Source organism: Leptodactylus fuscus, chromosome 5 (genome assembly GCF_031893055.1).
Source record: "Leptodactylus fuscus isolate aLepFus1 chromosome 5, aLepFus1.hap2, whole genome shotgun sequence".
NCBI lineage: Eukaryota > Metazoa > Chordata > Amphibia > Anura > Leptodactylidae > Leptodactylus > Leptodactylus fuscus.
The window spans coordinates 137,909,514-137,923,498 of NC_134269.1; the positions used below are offsets into that span (position 1 = coordinate 137,909,514).

General features: G+C 41.7%; 1 protein-coding gene across 2 annotated transcripts in view; it reads left to right on the forward strand.

Moving 5' to 3' along the window:
* The window catches only part of ANO6 (anoctamin 6), an 85,212-nt gene extending 79,339 nt beyond the window's left edge, over positions 1 to 5,873 (forward strand). For both annotated transcript variants that reach the window (XM_075274330.1, XM_075274332.1), the window contains 2 exons: positions 890 to 995; positions 1,473 to 5,873. In XM_075274330.1, the coding sequence (XP_075130431.1) occupies positions 890 to 995; positions 1,473 to 1,679 (313 nt within the window). In that variant the 3' untranslated portion in view covers positions 1,680 to 5,873. The remainder of the gene's footprint in view (positions 1 to 889; positions 996 to 1,472) is intronic.
* Positions 5,874 to 13,985: the final 8,112 nt, after the last annotated feature.

The window sequence follows — 13,985 nt, forward strand, 5'->3', positions numbered from 1 at the left end:
CTCCAGGGGATACATCAAGCAGTCTCAGGGGGTACGTGCCATGGCTAAGAACCACTGCTCTGTAAATAACCCACCATCTTCAACTGCTAAGGCACAGTGACTGCCAAGCATAGGCAAACATCAGGTCAGATCTCCTCTACAGCAGCAGGTAGTCTGTTCTGAATAAACAGACAATTTCTGATCCATGATCTTATGAGTGAAAATCTGGTGGGGAGCTACAAGACCCTAAGAACTTTTAGTGTGTGCCACAGGTCCCCCACAAACAAAAGGATCTGTTTGCCACAATATGCATGACAGTTTTTCTTTCTCACTTGCAATTGGGAGCAAGGTTTGTCACATGACCAGTGTCCATTGGGGTGCTGTGTTGGAATTTTTTTTCCTAAGGGGGTACTTGACTTGAAAGTGTTGAGAAACTTTGCTCTAGACCAGAGAGCCCTCTCTGTGACGCCTATATAACCTAAGGGCAGGGGTTATCCTAATAGGACAGCCCCATACAGAAATGTGTGCTTCAATGTTGTTTAACTATTTTTTTTCTTATTTGATTGGATTTATTTTTTATACGCTATATCTTCTCTGTATTTTCTTTTAGATCAGACAGCAGTTAAGTCACGCTGCTTGCTTAAAAACATTAAGAAAATATAGGAAAAGTGGCATTTTATATTATGTAAACTGTAACGCCATATTTTTACAAAACAAATACCGTCAAAGCAGGCAGCAGTCCAAGAATGTAGAAAGCCTATACATGGAAATGAGTTGCATATATCAGTGTCATTTATCAATAGTCTTGTATGCAGTAAACATAACTACACATAAGCCAGGCACAGAGTTGCTCCATCTTGTGGTTACTGCTTAAGATTACATGTGACAAAATATTTGTACCACTCCCCAGGTACCGAGATTTCCGATATCCACCTGGCCATGAACACCAGTATGAACACAGCATGCTTTATTGGCATGTTATTGCTGCCAAGTTATCTTTTCTCATTGTGATGGAGGTAAGTCATTCATGGATCTTTGTGTCAGGAAGTTATTTCAAATAGTATATTTCTATCTGCAGTGGATTAGATTGATTTCTGCAAATAATCTTTGACCCTATTACTTGGTTTTTAAACATAAAAGTAATGCTCTTTGAGTAATAACCAATATCACAATTCCCATTGCTTCTTGATATTCCTTAATACTTAAAATAGAAAAAGTACTAAAAACTTTCAGTTTACTCAATTTGTGATATCTCTATAATATTGGTGATTGTTTTACCTTAAGACTCTTAGTGCGCGGCCGCTCCCATTCATTCCTATGGAGTGAGGTATTCGAAACTGCAGTTTCGAAAACTATTCGCTCATCTCTACTTAAGACCTTTATATATGGCCAAAATAGACAAACAGACAAATAGACAAACAAGCGTTTGTTGGAACTGAAATGAGCAAATGTATATGTATTCTGTTACCTAACTGTCATCCTCTCTTCCACAGCATATTGTCTACTTTATTAAATTCATTATATCCTACATTATCCCTGATATTTCTAATGAAACCAAAGAAAAGATCAAGAGAGAAAAGTACCTTATACAGAAGCTACTACACGAGAAACATCTGAAGTTGGTAAAAAAACAAATGGGAAATTTGGCTGATACAATTCTCAAAGGTGTGAACAATGTGACTGTGAGCAAGTTAGATTAGACCTCATTGGTTTGCAAGTCATCGAAATACAGACTACAGGACCTTGTAGTCCTTCATCACTTCACATCAAGCCTTAAAAGATGTAACCTGGAATGAAGAGTCGCCATGTCTATACATTATATATTACATATACATTATACAACTTTGCCATTAGTTTCCAGTTTTAATTGAAACTATGATATTTCAATAGCAATCTTTTATATGAAGTTTTACATATATATTTTATATTTGTACGCATTGTATCCTCTGGAGGTTATATTTAATGTATGTGTAAGTATAGTATTCGTGTGTGTGTGTGTATATGTATATATATATATATATATATATATATATATATATATATATATATATATAAACAAATACACTAGTTGGCCAAAAATGTAACACACATCCATTTTATAACAACTCACTACAAGCTATAAAAGTCTCCATGCAAATCCCTTTTTATGAAGCTTACTTTGTGCATACAGGGTACTGCTATACAAAGTTTTTTCCTTCACTAGCCAAGGAAAGACAGTCTAAGATGTTCCTGTGGCTCGTGGCAAGACACTAGTTGCAGTGGTAGTAAAGTTTTTACACACTACTCATACCATACACTTGGGGTCTTTGCATGGCTACCAAAACATGGATCCGCTGCCACTGCTTGTAGAAACTAGAACCACTTACAGTTATCAAGAAAGCACAAGCGGGGCAAAACAAATCGGTGTCCTCTTATATCATGTTGAGAGAGGCTTCTCAGTATAACCTAGTATGCTAATAGATATTGTATGGCTGCATACTTCATTTTTTTATGTACTTGTTTGCAATGGGTGTTGATATAAGGGCTATACCACTATTATGAAACCAGATAAAGTATATATTATTACCTGTCAAAGCCCTATGAAATGCTGAACAACTAAAAGGTCACCAATGCATTAACTAGGACTAAACCACTATTACACCAAGTGGAATGGTGACCAAATACCTGTTACAGCTATTCTGCAAAGAAATGCCCTATCCGTGTGCCAGTATATTCCGTTAAGTAACACAGATGACTACTATACAGTTCTATAACCAGTGCCAAATATGACTGGAATGTCTGCAGTCACCATGATAAATCCTTCCATAATCCTTTTTGTATTCTTGTAAGTGCTTTAGTTAACAAGAAGTTTTTATACATAAGATACAACTATTACCTGTGCTACATGTTAAAATCCACTGTGCGTAACCTCATACACAGCGGTGGATGATGGAGGCGTACACACATCCCCTTTGGGAAGTCCCGTCTCTGGGTAAGTGTACACATGGTGTATACTCTGCAGACTTTCTGTCACAGGATTGCTGGCAGAAAATCTGCAGCATTTTACAGGAGTGAAAATTTGCTGCATGTTGATTTATGCTGCGGATTGCACCATTTGCTATGAATAGGTTAAATTATATCATATCTGAATTAATACACGTTGGGTTCCGTCCACATGGGTCAGATCCACTATGAATTTTGTTGCAGAAATGCATGTGACTACAGTAAATTTCCCTTTGCAAAATCTTAGGAAAAACCCTCAAAACTCAGGCTATACGTGAACAAGTCTATATGTGAGAAATCCATGTGGACATCGAGAGATTTATTTATTTTTCTGTGCCTGTAAAAGACTGTGTTGATTTTTTGCAGCCGATCCAGTTAGTGTTAATGGACCCTAATATATGCAGATTTTGGAGCAAACTCCACGAATGAAATCCCACTCCATTAAATATGTCTTATGTGGACATACTCTCCAGGACATTTCAGAAGTAAATCATGTTTGTGCTCACTGACATTTGTTGGATACTTGACTGTCCGTTGATACACTATGTTTGTAAGACTGCTTGTGTTTTTCTTCCATAGGCACATGTGTATTTAATCCATCCTGTATGTATTGTATTTGTCTTTATTAGGTTTTCATTTATATATTTTATTCAAAAAACCACTGATCCAAAATCAGATTACATATGAAAGGCTTCCTTTCAAATTGCTTATGATGCCTTACACATAAGGACTTATTATTACTGAGCATGACTTTCTATGTATATACCTGTATGTACTTCCATATGTAGCAAAGGATTCTGGATAAATCCATAGAAAGAAAAAGTCTTGTTATGCTAGAGTTATTTTCAACGCAGTGGCACATAAAATATCCAATATAATGTTATTAACCATTTAGAATTGGTTCTGATATAATTTCTTAAGAGGCTCCCAAAGCATAGTCAGCTGTCACCACCGTCCTATAGAGAACATAAAAATGATAATCATATCTTTATTATTCATGTCACTTTTGTAGATTTTGGAATTAAATAAAGTTTTAAGTTTTATACAAATGAGGGATTTGATACATTAGAGACAGGTGTTCAGCTCCTTGGAACACTGCTTTTGCCACTCAGACTCTTACCATCGCTTTCCTGTGCCACCCTGGGCAGTGTAAGGGCTCGTTCACATCTGCGCCCCGGTCTCCATTTTGCAGGTTTCCATTTGCTGCCTGAAACTGGACAGGAGACGGAAACTTGCAGTCATTTTTCAAAACCATTCATTTGAATGGGTTTGGAAAGTGTGTGCCTTTGAGCGTTTTGTGCTCTCCGCGGTGAAACTGTTTTTTTTTTAACTGGACACAAAGTCAGACATGCAGGACTTTGTGTCCAGTTACAAAAAACGGTTTAGCCGCAGAGAGCACAAAACGCTCACCGGCGCTCACAGCCGGACACGGCCTGCCAGGTTTCAGTCTTCTGTCGGAAACCAGAAAACGGAGATCGGGCGCTAGTGTGAACCCAGCATAAGTTGATCTTTCCACTGCTATGACATCACCTATCCTACTTGAACAGAAACAGCAGTGCTACAGGGTGCTGAAGGCCCGCCCCCAGTGCATCAACTGTATTCTGGGCTTGAACAATTTGCATTACTGTTCACCCCAAGTCTAACACTTTCACTGGCACTTTAAACTATAAACAGCTCTAACTCCAGAGCCATGGGGATGTTACAGTTGTTATAGAGATGTTAACCAGTTAGGGCTACATGACAACAATGTGATATGGGATCGTGGATGGGGACTAGTCTTTATAAACTGCCATATATTGCTTTAACAATACTGCCTCCCCTTTTACCTCCAGCAAAGTCTGCCATGTAGTCTAGCCTTGGCCTCTCATGTATATTTTACATGATACATTAATAACTATTTTTTTATATATTTTTAAGTGCCTACCCTCTATAGATGAGCCAAACCTATATGTAATATTTGCACTTCTGGTTGTGACAGTTTGTTTGTTACATTAGGAGCCTGAAGAAGGGTCTTTCATTAAAGGGCTTCTCTGGAACATAAAGAAAAAACTAAGAAGAAAAATATCAGGATGCCTGCCTTCATATCTACCTACATCCCCTTTCCTCTCAGGGACTGATCAAAAAAAAAAAAATAGCCACCACTTCTCTTTGGACTGGGGCCAGAGCTTAACACCATGATTTCTTTTCAGACTGTGTATCAGCCTGACAGGACTTCTAAGGCAGTGACCATGGTTAGATACACAAATACCATAACCTGGGGGAGCAGCACAGCCTCTTATCTCAGCTGCTCCGCCATCTTTTGGTATTAGTCCAGCCTTGGTCACTGCCTCAGAAATCCTGTCAGGGCTCCTACACTCCAACCCCCCTCACAGCAGGAAACCACTCCAATCTGAAAAGAGGCCATGGTGGTAAACCTCACCCCCAACTCTGCCTGTCTCAATCCTGCCTCTGCCATCCAGGACAGGTTTTACATAGAGAAGATTTTTTTGTACAATCATACCCCTAAAGGCAGAACAAGCTCCCATATCTTAGGGTTGATTTACATCTGTTTTTGTATTCCGTCAGGGGAGATTCCACATGGAGACACCCCCCTCCCACCACCCCCGAACGGAATACAAATACAATTGCAAGCCCTGTGCTGTAAAAGTACACGGACCCCGTAGACTATGATGGGGTCTGTGTGCTTACCGCGCACTCTCCGGACGGAATACAAAAGCAGATGTGAATAGGGCATTACTAACAGGATGCAGGTAGGTATCAGGGCTTTGTACCATTCCTTTTAGTTTTTTATTTTGTGATGTATTCCTGGAGAACTCCTTTAACTAGTTATGTTCAGTTTTTTACACCCTTTTATTGATTGCACAATTACAAATCTTGTAATCTACATGTTAAGTGTCATTTATGTAGTGGAACCTGTGTAAAAAATAAAATTTTCCCTATTCCAAGATTTTGTCCTGTTACATATTTTCTATAACGTTGCTATTAAATGTTATTCTTTTGTACTTGCGTTACTTTGTCTCATTGCACACAGTCACCATGGATTGATTTTTATCTACTGGAAGTAAGCAGAATAAATTAATGAACAGCAGCAAACGAAGATCTTGAAAACCCTGAGGAACTGATACAAAAAGTATATTGGAAAATTGTATAACTTTATTATACAAACAATAACATTTGTCTCTCCAGTATTTGTCTGAAAATAGACAACCCCTTTAACAATGTTGTCCTTTGTTTGCAGGATTTCTAACGCTAGGTTCACACTAGCGTTCGTGTTTCAGTCTTTTGGGTCCACTCTAGGACTCGGAAGACAGAAACCCTATCCACTTAAAAAGTGGTTATATGTGGACACACAAGGACCCAATAGACTATAATGGGGTTCGCCAGGTTACAGCCCAGTTTCCACCATTTTTATACTGAAATCAATGGAGAGAAAAGTCCTTCCCGAAAGCTGCCCAAACGCTAGTATTAATCTAGCAAAAGACTGCCGGGTTAACCTAGCAAGAGACTAATTTTTATTGAAAGAATTTTTAACATACAGAAAAAAAAAATTACACAACGGTCAAAAAGAAAGGTATACTGTACACTAAGGCAATAACAAATCTGCAACCGTGTTAAACAACATTGACAAAATAAATTCACCGGGGGAGGGGGTGGGGTAGGGTTTGTGTGAAACAAACACAAGAAAGGGAGAGAAAAAAGGGGGGGAGGAATCCGAGACCATTGAGAGCACAATAAGCGTCCCAGGATGATCACACAGCCTGAAATGCATCCAAGGAATGGTTGAGGGAAACTGTCAAAAACTCTATACTACGTACATCTTTTATACGGGCCAATAATTCAGGGCCAGAGGGAGGTAAACTCTTTTCCAATGGAGGGCAATAAGCGTCATAGCATCAGTGCACAAATACAAGAATAATTTCAATGTCTGCTTGCCTAAATGGGCTGGGGGAAGATTAAGCAGGTAAGTAAAAGAATCCAACGATACTCCTCAAATAAAAAGAGAATCCATAAGACCCTGCTCCTCCTGCCAGAAAGGGCAAATTCCTGGGCAATCCCCCAAAAAATGTGGCACAATTTACCAACCCCTGTCCGACAACGCCAGCAATTGGGGTGAATGCTAGGATTAAGGCAGTGAAGCAGGGTGGGGGTGTGGTACCAGTGCATAAGCAATTTATATTGAGTCTCCCGAAAAGTGATACATGTGGAAGACTTGGCCGCACTGGACCAGATTACCTGCCACTGGCCAGGTGAGATCCGCCTGTACATTTAGTTTTAAACTCAGTAGGACCAATGGCCCTTGGCACAACACATCCTTGCCATGCCCTCTTTTTGGAAGTTTATGTCTCAAATGCCACAGAAGTGGTATAAAAAAAATTGTAGCTTTCCACATAGTTTTCTTGTAGCAGTACAAATGTTTTTAGTTTGTGTTCACATATCTGGCAAATATTTTTTTTTTCAGTTCCGTCAAAGGAACTGAAAAATTGAATGACTCCCTTACGCGACCGACACCAACATGGCCAACAGATCCATTAATTATAATACGGTCAACCATTATACCGAATGAAAAAGTGTGTATCATTTGTGATCGCTTTTGCCATAGAGGCTCCTAATGGAACTCTTCAACTGCATATGTGAATGCTACCTTTAAAGAAGCATTAAACGGAGCCAGTAATCAGTTTGTTTTTTGTTTTTTTCTATTGATTCTATTTGAAGGGAGTCTGTCAGCACCAAAAAGAAAAGTTATTAAATCAGACCTAGTATTTCATAGTGCTTAGAGCTGTGAGCACAGTGCCATAATCTGTTTATGGAATGGCTGCTTCATTTTGTTGAAAAACTGCTTTTTAGTCTTATGTAAATTAGATAAGAGTGCATTAGGGTAAGTTTAGACGGAGTATTTTGGTCAGGATTTTGAGGCCATATCCGCCTCAAAATCCTGACCAAAAAGACAGCTAGCATTGAAATCAACGAGAGCCGGTCAGTTATTTTTTCCGGGAGCCTTTTGTTCGGGCTCCCAGAAAAAGAAGCGAGATGCTCATTCTTCAGGCCATTTCGCCTTGAGATTCGGCCTGAAGACACTCCCGACTAGGCCTATGCATTGGGCCTAATACGGAGCGGAGTGTGTGGCTGGATGTCAGTGCAGTGCACCGGCTTTCAGTCGCGGCTACCCATATTTTGGACCAGAATCTGAGGCCGCCTCCGCCTCAGGTTCCGGTCAAAAATACCCCGTCTGAACTTACCCTTATAGGCATGTCCTGGGACGGATGATCTCCTTGCTAGGTAGAAGGCAGGGGAAAGCTTGGTGTGATGCTCAACTGTCCCAGAACACCCTTCCCCCGATGCACTTGGTAGAATGGCTCATTAATTTGGATTTTTATTCCTATTCAAATGAACTAACAAATTCTAGCACTGTGAACAAGACTCAGCACTATAAGATTTTACTAATATTTTTGATGCTGACTTTCTTTAGATGATCATTTTTTCCATTATTTCTACATAATACATGTTTCCTGAATGTCTTTCCTGATAGAAAATTGCCTAGATTGTTCACTTTGAGTATTATGCATATTGCACATAGACTACTGTTTACATCTACATTTATATTACACATAAATATGTGAAGGTCATCACACTTTTACTGAATCAATAGTGGTTTAGCATATAGACTATGTAATCTGAGATTTCTATTATTTTACACTAAATCCATCTGAAAATGCTATCGAGCAGTCTTTTGTAAAACTATTCAACATTTTGCATGGTTGAACACTTTTAAATAGACACTTATTGGGTGTCAGTCTGGTCATGGATTGAATTACCCTTACCACATGGTTCTCCAAATGTTATCCAATCTGACTAAAGTATAATCCATAATAGCATTCTATTTCCTGCAACACATGTATAATGGTTTATAATTTCACCAAGTGTTATTTGTGCCATATGCAGTTCTGTTTATGAATGTCACGTTTCGTAGGTCTAGTAGTCTATAACATAAAAGGGATCATTATTAATTCAGGGTTAATAAAAATTGAAGAATTTTGAAATTAGTATGTTAAATATGTGGATTGCAAGCGCACATTAATAGACAACCATCAGAGACTCAGTTCAGAGCTGTCAGGACAATTTTCACAGTTTGGAAATGGGCAAATAAAACCTAAATTGCAACATTAAAAAATTATACTACCCTTTCCCCCATAACTAGATATTTTCTGAATGTAGACATTGTTAATATTCCACGATACTGTATTCAAACTGGCGCCTTCATACAATTTTGATTTAAAGTATATGTTTTATTTAAAAAAAAAATGGATTAGTATCAAAAACCAAATGTTATATGCGCCACACCTCCTAAAAATAAGAGTTCAATAGAATTCATTCATATCACTAAGACCTACACCTTCACGCACATCTCTATAAAATCACCAGAACTTGAAGGAGCAAAAATCTGCTTTTAGGCTAAGGCTGAGTGCACACGGGGGTTTCTGGCCCGGAACCTGAGGCGGAGGCAGCCTCAGGTTCTGGACCAAAAAAGGGTAGCCGCAAATGGATGCCGATGCAGTGCACCAGCATCCAGTCGCACACTCCGCTCTGAATTAGGCCCAATGAATGGGCCTAGATGGGAATAGGGAGTGTCTTCAGGCCGATTCGCCTCGTGAAGAATGAGCATGTCTGTTCTTTTTTCCAGGAGCTGAAACAAACGGCTCCCAAAAAAAAGACCTCACCGGCTCCCATTGATTTCAATGGGAGGCGTCTTTTTGGTCAGGATTTTAAGGCGAATATGGCTTCAAAATCCTGACCAAAATACCCCGTGTGAACTCAGCCTTAGGCTCCATGTTACGAGCCTCAGACTAAAAGCACTGTGGGAAAAAAAAGCAGCAGAATCACATCACGTTTTTTTTCTGCCACACTTTTCACAAAAAGTCTGCACAGAGACTAGGGTGGAATCAGGGGCGTAACCACCATAGAGGCAGCGGAGGCGGCTGCCACAGGGCCCGAGCCATTAGGGAGCCCAGTGACAGCCGCTACTGCTGCGTTTTTGTTTTTTTTTAAATTGGCCGTTACGGGCCCTATTTACTTGCCGATCCTGGACATAATACTGTGTGCAGGGGCCACTATGGGACATAATAGAGTGAGGAGGAGGGGGTCGGTCGAGGTCGTCGGTGTCGGTTGGGGGGGGCCCATGTCAAAAGTTCGCCACGAGGCCCCGCCATTCCTAGTTACGCCACTGGGTGGAATGTAAATTGGGAGAAGTCCTCACTCATTCCTTCAAAGTTAAAGAACTTTCTGGGCATACAGCTAGATTCCTCCTGTAAGAGGCCCTTCCCAAAGACAAGGTTTTACAATGAACATGCAAGGTATTAGACTTTTTCCTCTCCACAGTTGCATTTACAGGCCATATAATTTCAGAGTTGCATGATATTTATTATTCTCGCTGTCATATGGGCCCAATTCCACTCCCTACGTTACAATAAGAACGGGTCAACAAGTTTTTTTGAATTCCAGGTTTTAACTCTCCTCAAGACAAGTGTTTTCCTTCTCTGGTGAGTTAATCATGAAAACCACCTACCAGGGGCCCCATGGTCTATTGAGTCTCCCCTAATGTTAAAGGGGTTGTCCAGGATAAACTGATAATTATCTAAACTAAACTCCCACCCCCCACCTAACTTCTAATTTACTTCAATTAAAAAAAATGTATAATTACCCATATCCTTGGAGCAGTCACGTGACTACTCCAGGGATACTTTCTGATAATCCGATGACGTTCCATTTCACCGCTTCCGAAATGGAACATCACCATCACTCTTCTCTCTCCCCTATACCCTGCAATACTTACCAAGCTTTCCTGTGTCCGGGGAATGGGTTCTCCCCCTCTTTCTGTCTTCTGGTAGTGGGCAGAAAAGGGTAGTTAGGAAGACAAGGAGTGAGAGGGGTCAGTAATGGTTGGGATCGCTAGGCTAAAGAGAGAGCAGGATGGGAAAGGCTAGTAATGGGCGGGATTGCTAGACAGTGGGGGGTGAGAGGGGTTAGGTTAGTAACATGGAGGGTTTTGTAATGGAGTGAGAGAGGAGGAGGGGGGCTGAGTGAGTTAAAGGGGTTGTCCCATCACAAGGATCCTATCTATACTGCTTGTTAATGTGAATGTAAGACTTTTCCTAAATACACTGCTTCAGCAAAACTGCTTTGTTTGTCCACTATCTTACTTTATTGAATTCTTTGTGGCCACAGCCCTGACTTAGCTGCTCATGAGTCAAGTGATGTATCTGCTGCTCTCAGGGGGGAGGGAGGAGGGGCTAAGTGCAGGGAGCGAGCCTGTGTATCTAGCTATTCCTGTGTCTACACCATGTGACCTAGCTTCCTGCACTCAGATAGAGGAGAGGAGCTGCTTTCATTTCTTCTGTTCTCCCAGTTATCAGGCTAGCTAATTCAATTGTGTTCATTATGGCAGAGACAGGCAGTCTCTGTATGTAACACAGAATGGAGTTGCTGCTGCCTGTACTTCATAGTCCAATATGGGTGGGCGGAGCAACACACTAATTTAGGGGTGGAGCTAAACGGCAGGTTGCATGTGAAACCCCGCCCACCAAATGATGCAAGAAACCAGGAAGAAAGAAGATTTTACAACAGTGAAGACTGGTGAGTATGCGACGTGGGAATACCCCTTTAATGCAGCAGCTTACACAGGAAACTGTACAGCAGGAAGGTAACAGCATGTAAACAACCCAGAGGATGCCAGCAGCAACCAGAGACACCCAGAAATCACTCCAATAACTACTAAATGGGTGCATGTATTAACACATCACTAGCTCTAACAGACCTTTATAAAAATAAAAAAAAAAAAAAAAAAAAAAGATTTTCTACCCCTTTTAACTATGGATGCCAGTCCCTGGAAGTAAGAGGTTCATTTAGGAGAAACATTTAGGCAATGCAGATGGCCAGTTGTATTTGGGAGCTCTTTGTCAAATTTTAAGGAGTTAATGACTGTACAGAAAAGCATTCTGGCTTCTCAGCATCTGGGCAGAAACATAAAAATTCTGCCAGACAATGCTACAGTTTTGACTTACATAAAGCACCAGGGAGGAACCAGATCGTAGTTTTCTCATCTAACCAAGTAAGAGGGAAGGAGAACTTAATTGCGGATTTCCTCAGCAGGTATCAGGTCAGACTGTGTATATGTTCCAGAATGTCTCAGAGATGAGGGCAAACAGGGTCAACAAACAGGTAGACCAATTCTATTCCCTCTGTTATCTCTCCCAGAAGGGGTGAATGCTTTTTACTTGCAATGGGATAAGGGCCTGGGGATTGCCTTCCCTTTACTTTGCCTGATCCTCAAGGAACCAGAAGATGTCAGTTGCCCTAAGTGCCCCCAATTGGGGCCGGGAGGGCCTGGTTTTCCATCCTCCTTGGAAGTGCTCCCTCCATGGCAGCTTCGAGGAAGGATCAGGGTCCCTGTTTCATTCCTGTGTCCACAGTCTCCAATTAAGGGCTTGGAATTTGAAAGGCTGATTTTTCTCTATGAAGTGCCTGTCAGAAGGGGCAGTTTCAACCTCACTTCTAATATCTATATGAGAGTGTAGCGCCCTTTCAAGGAAAGAGCAGGACCCTTTGTCATCTCCTAGTGTTCCTCCTATTCTTGACTTCCTTCAGGCTGGTCTAGATATAAGCAGTGGGGCAGAGGATATGCCAGGCCCAGGCTCACTGACCTGGTGGGTTCCACCCGTGTCTGGTCTGCCCTGCCTGTTCATACAGTGAGTCACTGAGTGCAGAATTACTTGATCTTCCCTCCCCCTTAGTGTGTTAGAGACAAGTCCTGGGAACAGAAGGTTGTAGCTTCAAATTAAATCAAAAAAGCTTTACTGGCACCTCCGAATATACATTTGGCATTGCCAAAGCAAAGAGAGTAGTTGGTATGGCAGGGAGGGGGGCTGGGTTGGGGCGTATGGGAGTGGATGGGTGATTAGAGGGGGCAGTAATGGGGTATAACAGTCCATGGGGTTTCATCTTCCCCTCAGTTGGTGGCAGGTGGACACGTATTGGGCAACGACCTCCACAGTGGACTCCTCTTCTCCCAGTAGGATGTAGAGTTTCCTCTTATCAGCTACAGATGTGAAATCCGGGATGTGAGCAGAGAGTCTTTGGAAGTAGAAGGCCCTTACAGCTGAGTATTTGGTGCAGTGTAGCAGGAAATGGACCTCGTCTTCTAGGGCCCCCTGGTCACAATGATGGCACAGTCTGTTCTCCCGTGGCTTGTACGTCTGCCTGTATCGCCCCATCTCCATCTCCAGGCATTTAGGGATTGCTGTGAAGGAGAGCTGCTCTAACATTCCTCATGTCCATTAATGTGATCATTTGTTTCTGTTCACATGCAGAGTTCCTGTGGTAGATAAGGGCAGTGGCAGCTCTGGCTTTGATGTTTGCTGTGTGCAGGCCGTCCTTATCTTTCAATACCTGAGTAATTATTCTTCAATACTTTCATTGGCTGCTCTGATCAGTCGTGACTTTCCCTACATGATGTCTCCACTCTCACTCTGACCCTATGCATTGCCGGCTCCAAGGGTTGTGCTAACAGTCAGGGCCGGCGTCAGCACACGGCATAGTCGGGCAAGTGCCTCTGGGGCCCCCGGCACTTGCCCGACCCAGCACTTGCCTGCATAGCTCCCAAGAGTCCCGACAGTAGTCTGATACTGGGACTGTCTGAATAAACTTTATGAGATCATCATCCGGCTGTTATCCCCGGGTAAAAGTTTATACTACACTCCTGCAAGGACCTGCTGATGACATCAGACATCACATGACAGGGAGGGGGCGTGTCTATGCTTGTAACACGATCCTTCACATGAAGAAGAATCATATCAGTGGAGGAAAATGGAGAAAGGACAGGTGCCTGGTGTACTGTGTGAGAGGTGCAGAGATGGGGGGTGCAGGGTGTACTGTGTGAGAGGGGCTGCAAATTGAGGGATGACATGAAACTAGGGACAAATGAAGGGGGCACATTAAACTAGAGACTGATGAAGGGGGGGGGACATAAAACT